The 24695-nt window shown below is 39.7% G+C and overlaps 1 protein-coding gene across 6 annotated transcripts; it reads left to right on the forward strand.

The window, feature by feature from the left end:
* Positions 1 to 218: 218 nt before the first annotated feature.
* On the forward strand, positions 219 to 24486 carry CDCA2 (cell division cycle associated 2). Of its 6 annotated transcripts, XR_016443136.1 has the most exons (16): positions 219 to 304; positions 2990 to 3726; positions 7621 to 7751; positions 9053 to 9206; positions 10131 to 10312; positions 10803 to 10893; positions 11649 to 11887; positions 12732 to 12819; positions 13470 to 13696; positions 14684 to 14762; positions 15769 to 15830; positions 16893 to 17024; positions 18210 to 18396; positions 20382 to 21752; positions 22597 to 22750; positions 23445 to 24482. XR_016443136.1 is itself a non-coding variant. In XM_090053394.1 (15 exons), the coding sequence occupies exons 2-14, from the start codon at positions 3180 to 3182 to the stop codon at positions 21716 to 21718; spliced, it is 3456 nt and encodes a 1151-aa protein (XP_089909520.1). In that variant the 5' UTR covers positions 219 to 304; positions 2990 to 3179; the 3' UTR covers positions 21719 to 21752; positions 22054 to 24486. The 6 variants fall into 6 exon arrangements, 5 of the variants coding, with proteins under 5 accessions (XP_089909520.1, XP_089909521.1, XP_089909518.1 ...); XM_090053394.1 differs by having other exon boundaries at positions 22054 to 24486; XM_090053395.1 differs by lacking the exon at positions 22597 to 22750 and having other exon boundaries at positions 23445 to 24481.
* Positions 24487 to 24695: the final 209 nt, after the last annotated feature.

Raw genomic sequence — 24695 nt, forward strand, 5'->3', positions numbered from 1 at the left:
GGTTGTTCCTCTAGTTTTCTCACGCCCTCGTTTCAAAAACTCGCGCTTCCTCCACGCTGCCGGGACTATCTGCGGGCAAAATAGTCCCGCGGCGCAGCTGTGAGCCCCGTTGTTTCGGGAGGGGCCGCCAGGCTTCGCCGCGTAGCTTCTCCGCCTCTGGGCCGCGGCGGTGGGCGGGTGGGCGGGCGCGGTGCGGTGGGGATGGGCGCGGCGCGGAAGGACACGCGGTGCTGGGGCAGTTTGAACGCGGCCGGCGGGAGGGGAGCCGCATTTCCGGCGGCGGAGGGGGCGGCGCGCAGACAGGGTGAGCGCGGGGTGCTGTGGCGGCGCCTCCTGCCCCGGGGCTGGGTGACCCCTTCCCTACGTGGGTCGCGGCCCCAGCCCGAGCTTCTGTCCCGGTGTTGCGGGAAGAGGTGGGGGGGGGGCGATGGCGGAGCCGGATGGGCGCACCGCAGGCCCGGGGCCGCCGCTCTTGGCCCAGCCGCGCACGCTTGTCACCGAACCCATCCGTGAGGCCGCCTCTGCCGCCGCGTCCCACCTTCTCTCCCTGTCCACACGCCGGTTGCTTTCACGCTGAGCAGCGAACGGCCGTGATGTGCGAGCGGGCGCGGGCTCGTTGCTTGGTGTTGGCTCGGGTGCGCGGCATGGGCAGCTCTTCTGATCCCTTCTGGAGCCAGGGGGCAGAAAGGGAATCGATGCATGGGCCATCATCCCTCGTGGGTTGGGAGTCGCACGCACAAACTCACTCTTCTAAGAAACAACTTGTGCTTTAAGGGAAACTATTACTTAAGATGCCAACAGCTCCTAAAATGCTATGAAAGTTTTTAGAAATAAACACAAAGAAAGACCCTCACTAATTACCCAGGGGGAAACATGCCTCCAAATACACATATTTGGGGGGTTTCTTTCAGGGGTCAGCCCTATTGGTCTGGGGCTACATGATACACAGGGGAGTTGCCCACTCCTGCACTCCACTTAGCTTGAAAAAGGATACTGTGTTACCCAAAAGTTTGCCAGCAGCATCAGCCCACCTCCAAGGTGGTCCAATAAAAGATAACAGCTGGAACCAAAAGACTATCCCGATACTTGCAGGCAGACAAGGTTCCTTAGGTAAATATGATATTTTATCAGACCAATTGAAATACCAGATACACTTGTTGCAGGGCTGTTGGTTGTAGCCATGTTGGCCTAAGGACATAGGCAGGGTTCTTGGGGTAAATGTGGTATCTCTTAGACCAGCTGGGGGAAAGTTCTTGGCAAGCTTTCTGGCGCAAACCAGGCATTGGGAAACTGCTGCTGTTATTAGTGTTGCTAAGTCTCCCAAGAAAAAGAAGCGGGGCTGCCTTTAATAGTAAACACTGGCAGGCAGCAGCAGTGCCAGCTTCTTCCCGACTGGGGGCTGTGCTGTGTGTGAGAGTAGAGCAGATTCAGCTGCTGCCACCTGTGCAGGGTGGGCAGTGGTGCTGGGAGGGGGGACTGTGGGGAATTTTGGGGTGGCTATAGTCCCCCCAAGTCCCTTCCTAGCACCACCCCAGTAGGGTCTGCAGGCAGCGGATTGTGGCTCTGGACCACTGCTTCAAGGACCTGGGGCAGAGCCGTGATCCACTGCCTGGACACCTTTGCTTGGGGCATGCAGGCTGCAGATGGTGGCTCTGCCCCACTTCCAGACCACGGTGTCACTGCCACAAGATCCCAGCCCAGCTGCAGAGCAGCTCTGGGCCCTGCTGCATGCCCTGCCAGGGCTGTTGGGGCCAGTCTCCACGGAAACTCCGGCCCCATGCTGTCCAAGTATGGCTGTGCTGGGGTCTGCATGGAAACTGGCCCCAGCCACACTGGCAGGAGCTACTGGGAAACACTGGCTGGATCCACCACTTTGTCCACCCCCCTGAACTATAACTAACAAAAATAAGTAACCTCCAAATAAAACACACTGAAAAAATGAAAGCAAATTTAAAAAAAAAGCCAAATTCTGATTATTATTGGCAACTGTGGCTGTTATAGTTGTTCTCCAAGGTAGAAAAGAAGCTAAATGATAAGTCTGAAAATGCAAACAGGTGGAAGTTTGGAAGACAACAGGTGGAGCTAGGAGGGGGGGAAGTCAGGGAAATGTGTGCAGGAATGCAAGTGGTCAGCTAGAGGCAGGTTACCTGGGGTATCAGATGTCAGACAGATACCCAGCTGTTTGTAGGTGAGAGCACAGGAAGTGTTACGCCAGACAAAGCCAGCTGTGCATCTTGTCTGTACTCTGGAAATTGCTGGTACCAAATGCCTGAGAGAAAAATTAAATACAAAGGTAATTGTATAGATAGAAAAGCTATCACCATAAGAAATTCTAGCCTTTGGAAAGAATAATGGAACATCTGGAATTATACAGGTTGCAATGAGAGTGCAGCAGCAGTGCTGCTGGTTGAGAATAAGTGGATCTTGAGTTGCTGGGAGCCTTCTATAAAAGCAAGCCACTAATTCTGGTGGCAAAGTGTATACATGAGTCAGTTTTTAGTATCTGCTTGCTGAAAATGTTTCCGATTATGTTTCAGTTTTTAATGGAATGTGAAAGTTACGTGTCTTATATCAAAATAAATGTGTATTATATTAAGGGGCTTCAGTACTCCACTGTGATATGCATTTAGTTTTATATAATTTATTTTTAACCAAGGAAACTAAGTGCAAAATATGTTGGTCATGGTCTTAAAATCGCAAAAGTAAGGTCCCAGAGTAATGACATTCCCATCACAGAGCTGTGATTGCTCTAGTAAAACATTAAAATTACTGTCATGTGACATTTATGCAAATTACGTTGTACAGAGTACAAGGGGTAAGATTTAAGATTGGTTTGAAAGAATATAGCCTGTAATAATCCTGACTTACAACTTGGAAATTTCTGCCATCATGTCGTATGGGTGTGGATTTTTTTGTTATAGTGATGCACAAATTTTGTAGTACTACGTGCATATAATATAGTTAATGCTGCATCTTTTTCCCCCAACAGGAAGGCCAGCCACGTTTTTTAATAAAATCTTGCAACATCTGCCTGTAGTAGCAGTTCAGAATCAGCCTCTCGTTCTATTACAAAAAACACTGCTGTTATCAGTGGTTCCTTTCTTACTGATAAGGAGCCACGACTGTAAGAAGACAAGGTTGATTCTATTTTTCTGGACGCTTGGAACACAGCACTGACAATGCATAGATCATTTAGCCAAATGTTAAATGCTGCCTGGGAAGACAAAGAAAATATAAGCAAACTTAATGAAGAAGATGGAGTGGCCTGTTCCATGGCAGTTCCAAATCAAGAGAAGATTGGTACAGTGGATGAATCAAAAGCCACACACCTTTCTGAAATGCAAAACTTAAGCACCAAGAGTCAGAAGAAGTTTGTGCAGAAAGCCAGTATTATAAGTGACAATATGATAAGTGACAAATATGTGCTGAGAGAACTGGACCAGAAGAGCAACAATAATAGCAATCAACTTATTGGAAATCTTTCTGATTCACTGAAAGGAAACCAGTCTGTTGAACCCACCATGCCCTGTATGACCCTGGGCAAATGGGATAGTCCTTCAAAAAGTAGACCTACCTCTGTGGGTAATGCAAACTATCTGACACTTAATGAAGTAAATACTATTTCTGGTCCATCAGAAAAACGAACACAAAAACCTGTTGATTTTGCGACTGTAACAGTAGCTGACTTCAACATTACTCCTGAGTCTTTTACTAAACAATCTACAGGTAAGGGTTAAGGTAGGAAAAAAATTCAAGTTTCAAAATATTGTGCTTCATATGCAAGTGACAACACATCTGGTGTGTTGCATAATTTACACTCCTTAAACGTTTAATAGTAGACATGTTTTGCTCCCCAGCAGATTTCAGGGCATTTGGGATAACTCTGTAGTGAAATGCTCTTAAGGTAGATAGGAATCCAGGAGGTAAAAATTTAAAATAGAAATCTGATTTGAAATCTGAGGTTCATAATCCATGATTAAATCTGTGTGGTTTAAAAACAGTTACGAAAATCCAAGATTGCTGGTTCAGTTGGGAGTACAGTTAAAATTGGCAAAAGAATTGGCTTCCAAAAGGCCCAAGAAATGAAACATTTGGAAGGTGATTTAAGGAAATGATATGCTTGTTCCTTTTAAAGGAACCCATTTAGTGTTCGTGAAATGGAAGGGGTAATCTAATTGACAGATGTCACCCATAATGCAAATATACTGACTGTAAAAAAAGCACAAAAAGTTTTGCTGCCTGTTGTGAACTGTCTTTTTCTGACACGTAGATGTCAAAGAGAAATGGCCATAAACTGTCCAATGTTCATATATTGGCATATAGAGGATTTCCTTTTAAATTTAGGATTTTTTGTGTGGCACGAGGGGACTCTTGAATTCCTATTCTTGTGCTCTAACGTTTGCTGAACGCTGCTTTGGGATGAGCTGGTGAAAAGTAGACTTGGAGATCACTTTCTTCCAAATGCTTGGGGATTACAGAGATGGGGGAAGAAGACTTTGGTGGGGGGAGGGGGGCAAGGTGAGAGAGACCTAAATGGGTGTTTACTACAGGGCACCAGACCAAGGGGAGGAGCTTGATCTGGAGTTCTCAAGAACTGACAGAGGCGGCATGTGCGAGGGACTTGGTTGTCATGGGTGACTTCAATTACCTGAACATACATTGGGAGGAACACTTGGCTAGGCCGGATCAGTCATGTAGCTTCTTAACTGTAATTGAGGAGCTTTTTCTGACCCAGGAAGTGCAAGGGTCAGCCAGAGGTACGGCTCTCCTAGACTTGGTTTTGGCCAAGGAAGATGATCTGGTGTGTAGCTTGAACATTGAGGGTAGCCTGGGCAACACTGACTTTGAGCTCATCAGGTTGACTGTCTGCCGTAAGGTTGACAAATCAACTAGCAGGATTGAAGTCCTGTACTTCAAAAATGCTGACTTCAACAGGCTCAGGGCATTAGTAGGGGAGGCGATGCGGGACTAGGTTACAGGAGGCGAATGGGGTACTTGAAGAGTGGTTGTTCTTCAAGGACACAATCCTTGAACACAAAACACCGTTCCCATGAAGTGGAAAGGTAGCAGAAGGGCTGGCAAGCCCTCCTGGCTTAATAGGGACATCGCAGTCTTGAAAAAGAAAAAAAAGAGATGTAGACTCAGTGGAAGCTGGGATGGTCCTCAAGGAGGACTATACAACAGTGGTCTGCACTTGTAAGGAAATTAATAGGAAAGCTAAGGCAGCAACTGAGTTTAAGTTAGCCAAGGGAGTCAAGGACAATAATAAGTCCTTCTTTAGGTATGTAGGGAGCAGATGGAAAATGAATGGAAGCTTGGGACCCTGCTTAACACCTTAGGACAGCTGGTAATGGACACTCAGGAAAAAACTGAATTCCCACTTTGCTTTAGTATTTCACTGGACCAAGGGGAAAAACAAGCCAAGATAAGGGTCACTGGGGGCACGGTGGGAATGATAGCCTTCCCATTGTGGATGCTGAGCTGGTGTGTAACCAACTAGAAAAGCTAGAAAACCAACTAGAAAAGTCAGCGGGATCACATGGACTTCACCCAAGAGTACAGATGGAGCTGGTTGACGTAATCGCAGAGCTTCTGGCAAAACACTTTAAAAAATCGTGGCACACTGGGGAGATGCCTGAGGATTGAAGATCGGCACAATGTTGGCCTTCTTCCAAAAAGGGGAAGAGGGAGGACCCAGGCAACTATAGGCCAATCAGCCTAACCTCCATCCCAGGGAAAACCCTGGAAAAACTCATTAAAGGATCTATGTGCACTACACTCATTGAGGGTAGGGTTCTGAATGACAGCCAGCATGGCTTCGTCACAGATAGGTCTTGTCTTATCAGTCTCATCTATGAACAGGTCTCTCACCACCTGGACACAGGAGAGACGGTTGACATTATATACCTAGACTTTCAAAAGGCTTTTGATTTAGTATCCCACAATATTCTTGTGGGAAAATTGTGGACTTAACAGTTTAGTGGGTGGAAAACTGGCTGTATGGTAGGGCCCGGAGAGGTCTCTTAAAAAGATCTGCGTTGTCCTGGCACAAAGTGGCCAGCGGTGTCCTTCTGGGGTCCGTGCTTGGACCGGTGCTTTTCAACATCTTTATCAGTTATTTGGATGCGGGGGTGAAAAGCTCACTGGTCAAATTTGTGGATGACACCAAGTTATGAGGGAGTGTGGTCATGCCAGAAGATAGGTTGCAAGTACAGGTGGACCTGGACAGGCTGGAGAGCTGGGTGGACTGGAACCAGATGAAGTTCAACACTCTGAAGTGTAAGGTGATCCATTTGGGGGAAAACAATTCCCAACATACATACAGGCTCAGTGGTGACAATTTGACTTGCACCATAACCGAAAGGGACCTGGGGGAAGTGATTGACCATCTCATGAACATGAGCCGGCAGTGTGATGCTGTGGCCAGCAGGGCAAGCAACACACTGGTGTGCATTAACGGTTGCATCTCATGTAAAACTAAGGAAGTGATACTCCTGCTGTACATAGCACCGGTGAGACTGCAGCTGGAGTACTGCATCCACTTTTGGGTGCCATACTTCAACAAAAACGTGGAAAAACTTGAGACGATCCAGAGAAGAGCTACTTGTATGATCAGGGACTTGCAAGACAAGCTATATGTGGAGAGGCTGAGGGACGTGGGCCTCTTCAGCCTACGGAAGAGAAGGCTGAGAGGGGACTTGGTAACAGCTTACTGCTACATCAGGGTTGTATGTCAAGAACCTGGTGAATACCCCTTCACCAGGGTACTCCTGGGGAAGACCAGGAGCAATGGATAGAAACTCCTGGAAGGCTGCTTCAGGCTTAATACTAGGAAAAACTCTTTCACAGTCGGGGTGTCCAGACTGTGGCATAAACTCCCTCCACAGTCACCTACCCTGGAAATCTTCAAAAGGAGACTAGACACTCACTTCACTGGTGTCACTAGAACTCAGTTGTCTTTTCCTGCCTAGTGCAGGGGGACTGGACCCGATGATCTACAAGGTCCCCTCCAGCCTCAAACAATCTATGAATATATGAAACTAAGACACCCTGGCATGATCCCCTTTGTGTCCCATCTGCTCCCCGGAGTTTTGAGAGCATCTAGTGGAATTTCTTTTTGATACTGAAATGCTCAGAGTAAGCTTTGATTTTGTCTTGGTTTTTAAATCCTTTGGAAGAGTGGAGGGAGAAGTAAGTTCATGCCACTCTGGATAAGGACTTCCAAAGGCTAGCCATTGCTTCAATTTGAGCTGTTTGTTTTAATTTTTCTAGAGGCCTTGGTTTCCCTTCATTTTTGCCATGGTGGCATTGTTGCATTGTTTCTATAAAGACAGGAAGCTTTTCATATTTTGAAAATGCACAGCCTTTATTCTCTAGCACAGAACTCTTACAGAGTTTGTCTTTTCTTCAAGCGTCCAAGGACAGTTTCTGTGAATTAGGCAATTAACTGCTGCAATATCAAATGTTTAAAGAAAATTCTTCAAATACTGCACCTGGGTAGCACTTCAAATGGGACTCATTGTTTTGAGAAACTACTTCCTAGTTTTTCTGAAGGCTTCCCAGGTGTTCTGACCCCTGATATTTCATTGCAATATTTGCATTCCATTTTGTTCATTTCAGGGCAAGCCAAGTCTTCGTTAAAATTCAGGCGTCGGTCTACCATTGGAGTACGGGGTTCCCCTGAAAATAATACCCTTATTCGATACCTTGCTGAGAAAAAGAGAAACAGACAAGAAGATCATCTTAAGCAGGTGACAGTCTTTTCCAGAACTCATATAGGGGTGGTGGGGGAAAGCAGAGGATATGACGCAACTTAGGTGATTGATGATGACCAGCTCATTTTCGTAGTGGAAAGCTTTTCAGTTACTATGCAATGTCAAGCACTACAATAAAGTTTTTCACCCTTGCAAACTTACTGTAAAAACGTATGAAGGGAAAGCAGCCTTTAAAAATTGTTAACCTTCTCTCCTTTTTCTTCATGTTGTATGACATTCCTCCTCCTCTTCAGCCAGTGTTATCAAGGTATTTCCTGTATAGCAGGTCTTTTAAATCTTAAAATGCTTGGATTTTCTTAAGTATAGCTTTAACAATGACTTTCCTGGGCTTGTAATTTGCTTTTCAGGTATTCAAAAAGTATTAAGAGAGTTCAGATTACAGAAGGGACTGACACATGCAAATTTTGTTACAGAGCTCAGTTTTAACTCCTGAACTAAGAGATAATACATCTCAGGAAAACGATTCTATCTTTAACATCTTGTCTTCCCAAATTTTACAGCCTTTTTCCTTGTACAGTAAAAACATCAAATTCCTATTTGAATATGAAACAAAACTCAAATTTAACCAAGAAGTTAGGAACAATGTTTACATAATTATGTGTGTAGCGTTGTTAAAGTCCTATGGTAATACTTCGCATCATAGTTGACTTTGTTTTTCCACGGGTTTACTTGCATGCTTTTATATCACAAAGTGGCCATGTGCATCATAAAGTTATGGTCATATCTTTACTGCATAAATCAGAGCCCATGTACACATTTAAAAAAATTAAAAACCTGGATCTGGTGTTTGCTTCACTGGACTAGTCCATCTGCTATGCTGTCAACATCAGTCTAAGTGTTCATGTGCTTATTTTCCTCTTCTGAGGTATAACTGGATGCTGATTTCTTACAGGAAGATAAGTATGACTGCTTTAGAGGGTTTTCCTTAAATATCAGTACTGTATGAAGTAATGTGAAATACAGATAGATACTGTTGCTTGTGTGATATAGTTTGCATAAATATGGGGGGAGATGCTAACCCTTTGGAACTGCAGATTGTAGAAAAATGTTTTCAGATAGCATTGCATTTTATAGCAGTTGTATATTACGTGTGGTGAATCTCATTTTTATATTGTCTCTTGGTAAACTCGGACTAGTAACCAAATGAAACAAGCCGCTTTAAAATGTGCTTATTTGCTTTTTAATTTTGCTCTTGTGTTAGTGAACAAATTCTGAAGATGAAGTGAGTAAGTTTTATATTTGAACAGCATAAAAAGATGCTTTTTAATATGTTTTAGCAGGGCAGCCCTTTTGATCATCAGCATGTTGGCTCTTTAAAGGATAGAATGCATACTTTCCAATCAGCTTTTCAATCAGTGCAAGAAGATGAAGGGAAAAATTGCTTACCTGGGCTCTTGCAGGAGGAGAGAGAGTCCCAGACAGTGTACTACTGTAAGTAAGATAAATCTGAAACTAGAAATGTGATCATTGTTATTCATAGATGCTAAAGTCAGAAGGGACAACTTATGAAACCCTAATAGTTAATCTAGTATGGATGTGTCTGTCCATGGTAAGTGTCAATATTGTGGTGTCTAACTTCTTGGTAAACCCTGAGTTGTGACATTGCAAAGAATCCTGAAGATAAGTGAATGCTCCAGTGTGTTTATCTCTTGTTTCAGTAACTAGCCTAATAGCCTTACCTTGTAAAGTTTTCTATGTATAGTTTGCTCTGCTTGTATAGATACCAAATAATTGCATCTGCCCCAATTCATTGCTTGTTGTTTCAATTGTAACAACCTGATTTAGTGCATAGCATCTTTGTAATGCAATTGTACCCTGGTTAATGGTGAAGGGGAAGCAAATCTGAAATGGCTTCTATTAGAAGCCTTGAGAAGTGATGAGAGGCAGCAGCTGTGAAGCTGAAGGGCTCCTGTGTGTTCCACCAGTTTTCATAGCAGTCCTGAAAATAATGGGAAGTAGTTAGTTCAAGGTTGTTAATACTATAGCCCACACATAGCTGTATATGGAAAGAGCATTATTTACCTGAAGTACAGAAAAAGAGCATTATTTACCTGAAGTACATATAAGCGCAGTTTGGTAACTGCATAGCCTTCTTCAGTCCCAAAGCTAAGCACTTAAATAATGTGATATTGAGGATGGTTTATGGTCAGTACTACTCAGAATGTATGCCAGGCTGTTGGGTTTCTTGTTTGTAATTCGTCATTGAACATGTTTGCTTTTATTGTTTGCCTCTTTAATAATGAATTAATAGATTATGAGACTGTAATTTTTAAAGTTTCATATTATGCAGTGAAGGCGAATGGATGATGACCTACATGGAAAATCACAATTAAAAATAATTATTTATTAATGCAGCTCAGAACAAATTGCCTTTTCTGAAACGGAATGAGTGGGCTCAGTTGAATGGAGAGTTAACATCTGAGTGCAAGAAAATTGCTTACAAGGAAAGTTTAAAACAAGATTTACGTAATGATGATAAAACTTTTCCTGGTATTCAGAGATGCAGTATTGTCTCTCCACCCCGAGAAGCATCTATGGTATGTTTGCCTGCATGGCTATATCTTTAAGAGTGCGGAAATAGTGAATACAGGTGACCCTTGCCATTCACAGGGGATACGTTTTCGTGATCCCCACGAATGGTGAAATCCGTGAATAGCGGCAAATAAGGCCTGTGGTGGGGGGGGTTACAGCTCTGGCGGGAGACTGGTGGCAGCAAGCGCGGAGCTCCCAAAGAGCTCCTGCAAGCGTATAAAGTGCATTTCAAATGCGAGTTCGGCATTTGCGAATATTTGAAACCACGAATGCCAAACCCGCGAATAGCGAGGGTTTCATGTATATCTTTGATTACCATTTAACTTCAGGTATTGGAAAGCACTTGGAAGAAAGTTTTGTAAAAGATTCAATTTTTTCTCTTCACGTCAGGATCGAGTGCACTCCTGCTCTCTAAAATAGTACATATTAATAGTTTTACTGTGTTATTGTGCCATATATTTGTATGTGTGAAAAGTACATACATTTCATTTCTAGGAAACTGCTTATGCACTACTAAATATTACTGAATCTGCATATTTATCGTTGAAAGCTATTCCATCCAGAAACATCTTAAAGACAGTGCAAGGTAAAGGATTCATCATTACTGTTGCCAATTCTTTATTAGAAGGCTTAAAACTGAAGTTTTCTTACAGATATTGCACTTGCTTTTCACAAACAATGATACATTAACTTGAAGATGTGCTAATGATCTAAAAATCTTAGATTATAACAAGTAGTATAACATAGCACAATTTTATATTGTAAATTATAATGTAAATTTCAAAACTCCTTAATTTATAACACACTGTTATTTTCCTTCACTGATGATTTGCACTCTTGGAGTTACCTTAATGAGTTAATTCAAGTGTACTCACCTAGTGCACTCCTGGGATGTTGAGTTCAGTAAACTCTGTTTTGAAATGTGTTGAATGTAGTATTATATAAGACTTCAAACCAGGATGTTAGGCTTTAAGAAAAATTAAATTAGTATTTGGAAACTCTTACAATTTATATGGAATACTGAACTTTAATAACTATGTGAATTTTTTTATCCTGCATCTACCACTTCTTTATAAAAGACCATAGTGGAAATGGTGACATAATCTTAAAACTAAAATAATTTCAAAACGGCAGGAATACTATTTTTAGCATGAATGAACCTATATTTCAGGTAGTATGAGTGAAATGGTATCTCTCATATATTACATCTCTAATTAAGACTGATTTAAAATATTCAGCCTCAGTTGTTACAACATAAGCATGCTGCCATTGTTGGGGTGGTTTTTTAATTTTACTTTTGAAGTCCTTTAATCTTTCCGTCTCTTGACTTGGCTTTAAAAGAGGACTTCAGCTCTGGGGGTAGCAATGAAAATGTTAGAAGCAATACTACATTGCAGCTAAGAGGGAAGAGAGTTAAATTTGCGGAAGAATTGAGCCTGGAGATATTTGATAAAGCAATGCCACCAGTTACACCTCTGCAAAAGGGCAACATTTCAACAATTGAGCAGTCACAAAGCGGCTCCAGCCTTCGGTCGGTCCTGAAGAAAACACCAATAAAGCACCTGATGGAAAGTGTGAAGGTTAGTGCACTGATGAGTTCCTTAAAATAAATCTGACATGCCATTGCATGTCTGTAGCATGTACTATGTAGCAATTTAAACATAGTTCAATTTTTAAGAAATATAATAAAAAGTATAAAGCACTGAAGCCAGTTTGGACTTATGTTAGTGTGTGATTGTTGGGGGTGTGGTCTATGTGCAAAAGATGGCCTGCAGGCCGGATCCAGCCCACAGAGGGATTTTGTCCAGCCTGCGACAGGTCCCTCAGTCTCGCCTGGCCCAGACACCACCTGGCCCATAGAGCACATCCCACTACCCCTGGGCGCACAGCGGGGCTGGGGTGGCTCTGCAGCTGGACTGCCTTTCTAGACAGCCCAAGTGGTGACGTATCTTTCCCGGTGCAACTGACTCCAGCCCCATGGTACTGTTGCGGACCCACGCACACAGCCCCAGCCCTGGCCCTCTCTGCGCTCACTCTGGACCTGGCCCAATGGAATGAACGGGCTCTGGACCAGCTGGAGCCTGTGCACACAGCCTCACCCCCACTCTGTGCCTGCTTCAGACTGAGGAGCAGCAGCAGCGGGGGCCAGGCAGAAGCTGCTGCTTGGAAAGGGGAAAAGTAGCCCTCCTCTTCATGGCCAGGTCCATGCTGAAGCCTCCTGGAGCCTGTGCCTAGGCTGCCCAAATAGTTGCCCGCTCCTGTGTTAAGAGGATTTTTTTGTGTGTCTTCGCTGTTTTTTCTCAAAACGTGAACAGGAATATCCAATGCTCAGTTGTCAATTACTAAAAATTATTTCAAGGAAGAGATTCATATTACTTTTAACTATATTTTGTCTTAATGAAAAAAATGGTTTAATTTTAATAGGAGAACTTAAACATCTCCAGAGGTGAGAAGGTAACCGTGTCTCCCTTAGCGTCCAGTCCCTCAACAAGCTGTGAAGCGTTGCAGACAGGTCAGAAATTGTTAAATGTTTTCCGAAGTGGCTAATTGTTTCCCATTTATCTAGGAATACAGTCAAGGTTGAATGGATACTTCTGTACTAGTAAACACAGCCTTGTGGAATCTGACAAAAAATATACATGTGAGCTAACTGTAAAGCGGTGTAGGAGTGACTTCATTGTTTGTGAACTAGGAAGAAAAACTGACCAAGAACAGGGGCAAATTTACTATATATAAAATGCCGTCAAATGGTATAAGTGAACAGTTAGGAGAGGAATATTATGTATTTTACTCTTTGTTTTCAGTGCCCTTTGCACTTCTAATAGCAAAGGTACATATTTTGTTGGAAATGTAACTTTTCAAGTTGACATTGTTAAAAGGATATTTGTCTTTAAATGTGAGAAAATGTATGAATGCTGACTGTTTAACATCTGGAAATATACCTGTGGCATTAAATCTGGAAAATATTTCTCTTTTCCTTAATACTCTTAATAAATGTTCATGAGAGCCCTTCTGAAAATGTGTGTCAACTCCATTGGAATTTCCTAACTTAAAGCAATTGCTTGTTGAAACCCTGAAATGAAACATAAGATTTGTTGAGTAAATAATGATTTTTACTTCTTTTTGGATTTGCTGTGTAATTAATATTATTTGTTATCATAGACCAAACTGAGCTCGACAGCTCTGAAAAGCCAACAAAAAGGAAAAAGGTCACTTTTGGGAGAGATTTAAGCCCAGAAATATTTGATGAAAACTTACCAGCAAATACTCCATTGCGAAGAGGGGCAATGCCAGCCGGCCAGTTGGGATCGCAGAGCAGTAGTCCTTCTAGAGCAGTGGGTCCTATCAAAGAACCACTGTCCCAACCAAATTTTGATGATTCTGATGATGTGAGTTTAAATGATTAAATCAGCTTCTTAAAGTCTCTACAATATGCTTATATTTTCCACTTAGTTCAGTTTTTAAAAATTTTTTTCACTTTTGAAATCTGAAAAGGTTAGTATCCTCTGATGGTTACACTCCTGAATTGTTATCCTTTTGGAATTTTAAACACTGTCCTCACCTTCAACATCCTTCCTAAGTGGGAAATAATTCTGTTGGAATATTATCAGTGCATATTTTTACTTTTATTTTTTTAACATTAAATAGATTTTGTAGTGTGTTTCTGCACACAAACACATACATCTAACAACTACACAAGTCAACCTGGATTATGTACATGTCTCATAAGTAATATAATAAGGTGAAAAGAGAAAAAATAAAAGGAGGGAAGAGGGGGAGAGAGAGAGAGGAGAAGAATTTAGTTACCAAAATAGTCTAAAAAATCTTCCCAAATTGCAGCAAACTTTTTGAAGCAGTTAGGGCTGCTAAACATGACGCTCTCCATGGACACCAGCTGTGCCATCTCACTGTACCAGATTTTGACCTTTGGAGATGTTTCACTTTTCCAATTCAGTAATGCAATCCTGCATGTCACTAATAAGATTTGCTATAGGAGTGCAATCTGGGAAGGATTCAGTTTGAAATCCTTAGGGATATACCCAAGAACACACATTTTTGCCAAAGGTATCAATGCTGTGTTCAAACTACGTTAACTCTAGTTATAATTTCTTACCAAAAGAAGAATTAATAAGGTATGATCAAAACATGTGAGCAAGCATTGCCTGCATTGCATCACATCCCCACCACATTTACTGATAGTATAATTCATTTTTTAAGTTTCAAGGGAGCCCAGTACAGATGAAAAATTACCTTTTGTTGTAAACACTGTGTTTCTTTATGTCCTAAATGTGACTGTTAGCAAGGGTAGTTCAATACATTTAGAAACCTGCTAATTTAAATTAACTTTACGTATTATTTTACTATTTTTAATCTAGGAATATGTTAAGCCTCCTCAAGAGCTGATGAAGAATTTTTCCATGACAGGCAATTCTTTACACACTAAGGATGTGGAAGGTAATTTAGAACTGTTACTTGTGTGGGGTTTTTTTACTCTGTATATGAACAAAGTCTCTGTGTCTTTTTTGAGAATTTAGGGAAAGGGTGACAGTTGGTTACATTCTATATTGAAACATGTTTCAGTGTGGCTTTTTAGGAAAAAAAAGTCCTTATGATTTTCCAGTTACATTTTATTATTTTTCACTAGCTTTTAGGTCAACTCAGCATCATAGATGAAATCTCAGGATTTATCCCTGAATATGTACTAAGTTGAACTTCAGCTTACTTTTTTTTTGTATTTATATGTACTGTTAACAACTGAGTGCTGAGCTTAAGATGTTAATTTGAACTCAGTGCATGAAAGATGAGCGTGATGTGATGGAGTCGCTTTTGGTTCTACTTTCTGCCTAAAAGGTGTGTTGCCTCTGTTACTGAAAGTACATTGGTCAGAGTGCTAACTTACTAACTCTCCTGAATCAATGAAAGCTCTGACATGCATTTGAAAGGGTGTAGGATCAATCCCACAAGGTTTAGAGATGAGCATAAGAGATCACATCAAACTGGTGGAATTTTGTTATATCATCAGTTTCGTCCCAGCTACACTGAGATCAGATACAGGCTGAGTTTTGTGTTGTATCTGAACGTCTACTAATTCTGCAGTCCCTTCAATGGGGTTTTTACACTGCTTGCTTAAAAAACAAAATTAAACAGTAAAAATATACCTTTCAAAATAACTTTTATCAAAATGATAAATGTCTTCCTGCTGTCATTTTTTACCTTCCAAAGCTTTTAGTTTTTCTCCTAAAATATCCTATTTTTATATTTCATTTAAGTACCACCATAAGTAGTTAACTAATTTTTTTAAGCACAGCACACTATATATACAAAACAAAGAAAAATGGAAGACCGTGCAAACCATTTATAGCTTATGCAGTGTGAAGACAGAATTAATGGATAATCCATCTGTTCCCTAAAAATGTAAATCTGTAAAAATGTAATCAAGACTATTATCTTTGTATTTTAGTAATAGAGACTGGCACTAAAATCTCTTGTACAAGACCAACTAGATCCTGCACTAAAGGGAAGGTAAATATATTTTATTTGATACCATTTCCTTTCATTATTCTTATAAAAGATATTGAAGATTTTTTTCATTAACAGTTTTTTCTCAGAGAACCCCTATTTAAAAAGTATACTTTTGCATATATAAATATGCCTTTACTCAGTGTAATTATTTTATCAGACAGCTTGTATGTTTTAGCAAAATTGCTAGTGTTGGGTATTTGACCGGTTAAATAAAGTTCATTCAATTGACCAGTCAAATACCAGTCAAAAATTGTAAAAAAGGAAAGAAAGAAAGAAATTGCCAATACAGTCAAATAATACACATGAAAAGCATAAATTTTCCATTAAGAAATGTGTCAAAAACAGTAAAAATCATATTTCTGTCAAGAAAAATGCAAAAAATATTCACTCCCCATAAAATTACTATAAACTTCAACTGGTTAAAAAATAGGCAGTCAATTGGCTGGTCAGTTGACAATATTTGACTGGTCAGTTGACTGGCTTGCCAACCCTAAAAATTGTGCTTCCATTTGTATAAAAATGTAACATCTCTGACATGATATTAATAAGTTCAAAACATTTTCTGAAATCAGAACATAACTCAAATGTGTGTTCATAAGAAGCTATTTCAGGAGAGATTCCTTTTGATAATTTAAAAAATAAATATTAAGATTTATGACAGCACTATTCATTTGGCCATTGATGTTAATATTTGCCATTTTCCCTCACACTCAATCCTGGCATAATTACAAGGGGTATTCCCCTGCATATAGCTTCAACTACTTGGTACATCACCCGCCTGAGAAAATATGGAATTACAGAGAAAGACCTGCTTATTCCCGTGTGTCCCCCCTTCCTCCACTCCTTTTTTTTTTGTTTAAAAATACATTACTAAAGATGGATATATTTCTGGGTGCAAAAAAAGCAGACTTGGTAAATCTTTTCTCATTGCTGTAATACTTAAGCTTCCGTGACTTGGTTTATCAATTTAGTAAACTTGAAGTTTATTACCTTTGGGGGGTATTATCATTTCTGGTCCATGTTATGTCCTTGAAAATAATTAAAACTGATGTTCCTTAACAGTATATCAACAGTTCAGAAGAGATGGATTTTAACATCTCGACAGGCAAAAGAACCAAGAAAACTAAAGATACTAAAAACCCACGAAACTGCAGAGGTCAAGGTTCAAATACTTCTGCCTCCAGAAAGACACCGGTAAGTGATAATCCACTATACATTTGTAAATATGTCACTAGATATTTTTGTCCTACACCACCGTTTCTCAACCTGTGGGTTGTGACCCAAAAGTGGGCTGCAAGAATATATGAAAGGGTTGCGAACAAACTTTAAAAATTGATCAGCAAACTTTAAAAATGGATTCTTCTTTAAAAGAGGAAAAACGTGGAAAAGAATTCCAGTCTACAAGGGGCTGCTTGGGGGGTCTCTGCTGCCCCACACACCCACCCCTTTCCCTACATGCTGGAGGCTAGGCACAGGAGGCAGCAGGTCGGGAGCAAGGGGCACTAGCTCAGGACTGGCTATTGATTTTTACAAATGGGTCCTAGTACAAAAAAGTTTGAGAACCACTATCCTGGACAACTCCTGCAATAAGTTTTTCTCTTTCATGGGTATGTATGATTATTACTTAGCTATGTTCATTGTAAATGTTTGTTGGGGTGGGGGGAGAGATTGCTTTTATGCTGTTGCTAGTATACACTTATCTGTTTCCTTGCTTTCTTGGGTTCGTTTTTTTGAACCCCTGTTCTTTAACATAGCTTTTTGTGAAGGAGAGCTTCAAAGGCTTTATAAGCTGCCTTCTCCACATCTGTCTGTCTGTCTCTCTTAAGACTTGACACAGGGGAAGATATCTCTTAGTTTTAAGTCAGAAAGAACCTCTTAGCTGCTACTTATGCAAAGCCCCCACAATGATTGTATGCAGCAATAATTAATATATTTTTCTATTTGTATACTGCTGCTTTAAAATATTGCATAAGAGTAGGATTTTGTAAGAATCAAGTGAGCAATTTGAAAGGGAAGTAACTGGACATTTTTTAACTTGAAGGGTACAAATAAATGGTAGGCACAAGTCTGTACTGCTTACTGTGAAAGTGTGTGTATGTGTGTGTGCTTTAACTTGCCGTTTCAACAGTTTGACCTGTCTTGAACTTGCAGATTGATTCTAGATCGTGTAAGTTCGAGATGAAACTTTCTTTGTAAGAGTAACAAAGGCAATAGAGCTAGTTATTATTTTAACTGTAGAGAGATACTTATCTCTAACTGATTGTTCTAATATTAACCATAGAGAAACACCATTCTAATAAGCTATGTAATATTTTACTTGAAAAATATAAATGCGGCTTATTCAGGCATGTGGGGTTTTTTTTTTTTAACTCTCTCCAGAAAGTAAAAGATCCAGGCTCTGGGAGGAGAAGAAGAAGAAGAAAGGTACAGAAATCCTTATATGGGAAGAGAGAAATTGCTTCCAAGAAGCCTCTCTTAAGTCCAATTCCAGAGATTCTGGAGGTGGTCTCTTCATCATCATCATCATCTCCAAAAACACCACAGGCAAATACTATACTCTTTTCAGGTAATATAATAGCTCTTTGTCCCTTCCATTTTTTTTCCCAAAATAAGGGAGAGAATAGTAAAACAGAAAAAACCTGTCCAGGCTTTGGGTGTACATGAAAAATTTAACAAGCCTCCAACCCTTTTCTTCTTATGGGAAGGGGTCACTGGGAAAGAAGAAGGAAAAATTGTAATAGCAGAATAGATTCCTTGGAGCATTAGTGCTTAGATTCCCAAACAGGATAAAACTGAACTCTCACACTGCCCTTATGTGTATTTAAAATTAATGTTATTACAAGAAGAGTCAAATACATGAAGTTGTCTGGTAAATTAAAAAATTCTAACAGTGTGCTAACTGTTCTAAATTTTCAGTTTCTCTGTATGGGTTTGGACAGTCCCTTAGCTCTTTGTCATCTTGAGATTTTTAACTTAACACTTTCAAAGCAAGTTGAATTCTACCTATATAAATTAGTTCATACAATTGAGCCTAGTACTAATAAAGGATGGATGCTCCTTATTTTATCATTTTAGAGTAAAAAATGAACTTTCCTCCCAACATTACTCAATATAATAGATCAATTTTAAATCTTCATATTGGTAAGCACCAACATGCCCAAATGATATTACATTACTTATTAAACTAATCTTTTCTACTTCACGTTTGTGAAAGACAGACTTGTAAGAAACCTCAGTTTTGTTCACAGCAGCTTAACTTGGACAGCACAGAAACTATGTTCCTCTGCATCTTATCCTTAACTCCTTTATTGTAACACTAATTAAACTCTACAGTATACATACAATATCATCTTCTGCAGGAGAGGCCAAAAAAATTCTAAGTTATCGCGAGATGGCTTCCCAGGATTTTGATTTTGTGATCCATGTTGTGTGTCATAATTAAGAAAAGTATTTTGTACAAATCATGGTTGCTACTCCCTTCTAAAGCTGCAGTTGCCACTGCAATCAGGGAAATATGCAGTCATATTTTGAAGAAGAATTATGTGTACTCACATAATGTGACTTTATGTATAAAAGGTGGGACTTAAGTACTATTAAAAAATACTTCCATACTTGAAATTGACATTTGTACCTAAATGCCAGGTGATGTCTGGCCCTGTATAAAATAATATGGTTCCTGCTTTCAGGGAAATAATTTCTCAAATACACAAATCAAACAGATGTATGTTGGATGGTGAGGAAAAATGGTTATTTTAGTGCTGTAAAATATTGGTGATTAGAAAAAAGATTGTTAGAATTTTTCTAAGTATACGTTTATATTTGATATAACAGTTGAAACGATTTGGAAATATTTAGTGTTGGTTCTGAGGGATTTGAAAGAAGTAAAGTTTTATATACATTTGACATACTAGGACAGGGAGGAAGTTTCAGGCACATGCGTCACAGAAGGAAGAAGAGAGACAGTATGAAGGGAACAAATAGGGGTAGCTGTCTGGAAACCTACTCATCGCTAAAATTAATGCTGCTTGGCATATAGAATATTATATGTATTTGATTTTCAGAGACTGACTTTGTGACTAGAATGCAATATTAACTTAGCTTTTAGCACTTCCAGTTAGCCTGTTTTTATGGGGGTGTTTGAACAATATTGTTCAACGTGTTGTTTGCCTGTAGACTGTTAGCAGTAGTTGCTCTTGATAAATGTGATGTGTTAGTTTGATTGAAGCCAGACCACACACTTTAAGAGTCTCTGTGCAATTCTTAACACCCCCCACCACACGCCAAAAAAAACCCCAACAACCTGTGGGATAGTCTTACCTGAAAGACAGATTGTGGGCATGTAAGCAGTTCACAATTGTTTTGTTGCTAGCCATCCATAATACCTTTTGAAACTGCTGTTTAAAATGATGGTTGTTTAAGTGGCATGCAGTAAAGATTTGATTTATTTGTAATAAATTCGCTTCTTGAAATTTTATATTTTAGTCATTTTTCTTATTCAAGCAGTTCTCTGTGTGTTCCATCTGTAAATTTGTTAACTTTATCCTGTTTTAGATAATCCTGAAAACAGTTGTAACCACATAGAATCTTTAAATGAAGCTATGAAACGGAGAAAAATGGTGGGAAGAAGTAGAAGGAAAAATGTGTCTATAACAAACAAATGTCCAGACTCTAAACAACTTGACATTGTTGAAGCCAGCAGCTCCTCTGACACAGAGACTCAGTCATTAGACTGTAATCTTTTTTCTGTTTCAAGCAATCATACGGAGGTGGACAGTGTGAGTGAAAACACTGAAGCAGAAAATAACCCTGGGTCACCCTTTATGTTACTAGATCAGAAAGAGAGTACTATTTGTGAAGGTAATCGGATCAGTGAAGAAGGCAATAAGTCCACCTGTGAGTGGTGTGAATCCAGTGTTACAAGAAGGCATGTTTTACCTGTTGTTAAAAAATCAAATTCTCCTTTGAAACTACCAAATATTAATAGTCAGGAAGGGAAACGCATTTCTCTATTTGGTAAACCTGATAATACTCAGCAAGAGGAAGATGCTGTATGTGCAGAGCCCAAGAAAGAAAAAGATGGTTTAGTAGGAAATAAATGTGTACTGGAAAGTGAAAATCTTTCAAATAACTCAGAAACTCGAGCTCTTTCAATACCTCTAAACATCCAGGACATGGACTTAAAGAAAGATATTAAAGAAATGGAATGTCTCACTGAAGACTCTGGAAGAGGGGACGATATCAATAATGTTAATTTTAAAAGGTTTCCAAAAAGAGGCAGAAGAAGCACAGTGTATCTTCCTGGAGTTGTGAACTTGGATTTTGAAACACCTGGAAATAATATGTCAGGTTCCTCTTTTAATATGAAGGAAGTTTTATCTGCATCCCATGTAGAAAGTAACTCTGAAACATTTAATGACCTACACAACGCTATAGAAGAGTCTTTCAGGAGGATGAGTGAAACTTGTGATGAAAACAGAAGTGTGAGGCGCAGTATGAGATTACATAAAGATGCTAAACATGAGGGACTTGCCTGGATTCATATACCTAATAAACTTGACAAGACCTCTTCTCTGTCAGTTTCTGCTTGCAAAACCAGGAGGGCATCCTCTATATCCATGCTTAAAGAATCTGAGAATATTCACCGAAGTCAAGAAAACTGGAATCAATATTCAGCACCAGGAAAGGAAAACCATGAGTACGTTCCTCTTGCTGGAGGTGCTTACAAAATGAGGAGGAGGAGGAGCATGTGTGTATCCAGTCTTCTAGAAACTAGAAAAGTATCTCAAACCCAGAAAAAGAGAAGGGCAAGTCTTGTAAGCAGAAATGACAAGAGCCACCAGAAGGATTCTGAAGGAGAAAAAGCTGTAGAGAACCAGACGACCACCTAGCTGAATAATTACTATCTATTTCTGAAAGAAAAAGGTCAGTATTTTAATGTAGATTTTCTTTAGCTGCCAACTAGCTGTGTCTTTAGAAGTGGCATTTAGAAATTAAGAGACAGGGATTTTTTGTGGGTGATACCTTTTGTTTGACCACCTGTGCAGTTGGAAGGGACATAAACAACTTTTTCACTACCACTGTACCCTTCCCCAGGTCCCTGAGGGAAAAAACCCAGATACAGCAGAGCTAAATTTCTTGTGTTGCTTTTGGTTTTCGTATCAAATTTTGCACAAGCCTCTTTTCTGTCTGTTGTTTATCTCTGCTGTGTCTGCTTCTTTCTCAGAGATCTGAGGAAGGCTAAAGTGGTACCCGAGAGCTCACCGATGTCCTTCCCAACTATCCAGTTGCTCCAGTGAAAACTGTCACTCACAGAAATCCTTGCCTTGGTTTCTTCCTGGACCATGATGGCTATGACATCACCCCAACACTAGCATTTAGAAATTGGGTGTTCCTAATATTGATGCCACAATAAAGACTTTTTTTTAATAAGCATTCATTTTTCATGTTAATTTGCCAAACACTTTAAGGTATGTTTTCCTTTTGCTTGGACATGTGGGGAAATAAAATTTCAAGGAAAAACAGTTTGGTTGTGGAGGGTACCTGTGTAATTGTCAGGAGTGACAGACAATCAAGAGACTGAAATTTTAACTCCTTGATGCTAGGAATTAAATCTCAGAGTAAGCATGTCCCTTCTGTAGCACAATTAGTACTTCCCACAAAGAAGTGATTAAATCCTGATTGTGTTACAACAAAACTAAACAGAAAGTTGGTCAAGGATATAAGCATTTTCAATAAACTAAGAAAGATGTGCTTCTACCTACTGTAGGAAGGAATGCTGTAGAAATCGGTGAGTTATATTCCAAGATACAGCAGCAGAACAAAATGTAAAACCTGTTAAAGAAGAGTACCCCTCATGAAATAATGGACTGCTTGGCTCTAGATGGAAGATTTCTTTAAAGAACAGTACAAAGTGAACTCAGGTTTGCTTTCAGGTTTCAGGATACTTTATACCATTTAATGCTTTCTCCAACTTGGACAAATATTCTACACCTAAGGGAAGTATTTTGGTAGGGTTGGGTTTTTTGGGTTTTTTTGGAAGTCTACATTTCAGATACGTTTTTGTTGCCCTGGTTTTTTTTTCATGAGGAAGGAAGATATTAAAGCTGAATATACTCATGATTGTGAACCACAGCAGTATTTTTTTGCCCTTGAAACTGTGATTGCTGGATAAGATGTGTTTTATGGGCAGTCTTGGCACACATATTCCACTTATTAAGGCATAGTCAGCATCTGAAGTTTCCCATTCCCCTGCTGCATATGGAGAAATGCCAGCAAGTGCACATGTGGCTCTTAGCTGTTGCGGGAAAAGAGAAACAAAGTTGATGGGTCAAAAATAACAATCTTTATTGACAAGTTATGTTTAGGTAAGTGTGTGAGTGCATAGTAATCCATTCTTGCTTGTGGGGCTTTTGACAGGACAGGGGTCAAGCCTAACTCCATATTATTTCTGAAGACTAGTCACACTAGGTAAAAACTGAGATTGTCTTAACCAGTTCTTAAAGTATACTCTTCTAGTTGTAATTGTATAATTGGTATTTCCCCTGTGTGAATTTCTGCTTTGCAGATCAATTTTATAAATAATTGCTTTTGAAATCCATGTTAATTTTTTTCCAGATTTCAAAAACATCCTAACAAATCTGAAGTTCTCTACAAATAACATAACAGAAGAAAGCTCCTGCTGGGGGCCAATACTTCCCCTGTTCTGTAGAGACTTTGCGTTACCTTCTTGGCATCAGCGGGTCTGGAGCTCCCACTGCTAAGTGCTACGTGTATTTCACATTAGTATTAGTTTCTTAGAATTGCCATTTTTTGACGAAGGGTTTCTTTAAAAAGCGTGTTTTAATCTGTACCGTATCAAATGGGAATGTTTTTAAGGTTAAACCATTTAGAAAGGGTTGTGCAAGTGCCTGAGAAAATGAAGTACCATTTAATTGAATGGTGGCTGTTTTACTTTTCAATATATGTATACTTAACAGAATGTGTAATATACAGTAGTTAACACCATCTTCCTGTTTACTTGCTTCTGGTTTTCACGGTGAAATGCAAAATTGTCTACTATTGTATTCATATTTTACACTGTTCTGTTTCAACACTAGTGAAGTGAAAGGTGCCAGCTTTAGAATTGTTTCCTACTGTTGAAAATTATCTCCACTGTAAACTTGCCCTAACACTTTATATGAACCAGAATAAAATTTCTATGCATTTGGACTTGTACAGTTGGAAATTCAAGTTAAATTATTTTATTTTATACACAGTTTACTTGTCCTATGTGCAAGAGACCTAAAAGCCAGGGGCTGCTAAGCAACTTCCAAGAAACGTCATCAAGAGAAATGTTCATGCTGTGCCGGTGAATTCAATTAATGATTCTGCATCAGGACATGGTCTCTTTCTTACTGTTTTCATCTTTGCTTAAACCTCTCGTGAACAAAATGTTTCTTATTTGCTCATGGTTGTCTTCTACTTTTAGACTGATGTCTAGGAAGAAATAATGCATGCTGCCTCAACAGTAGGAAAATGAAATCAACTGACAATTAAAATTTTAATCTTTAGGGTGGGAGATATGGTGAACACCCAAACTACTGTGTTAAATTCTGCTTGTATAGCAATATCTTTGCATTACCAGAAGAGGGCAGTCTGGCACGAGTTGTTTTTTGTTTAGTTTTTGTTGTTGGGGGGGTTTTGTTCCTTATTTTATTAATAAGGTAAGCATAGACAAAAAAAACAACAACATGTCACAGAATTAAAAATCTTTGAAACAGTCCCAAATCATAGGAAGGACAAAATTGTATGTTGCTTTAAAATTAATAATAGTGGCTGGGTTTTAGTGCTTTTACTTGAGGTTTTTTGTTGTTGGTTTTTTTTTAC

This window comes from Crocodylus siamensis, chromosome 6 (assembly GCF_052110815.1).
Source record: "Crocodylus siamensis isolate JL-2025a chromosome 6, ASM5211081v1, whole genome shotgun sequence".
NCBI classification, from domain to species: Eukaryota; Metazoa; Chordata; order Crocodylia; family Crocodylidae; genus Crocodylus; species Crocodylus siamensis.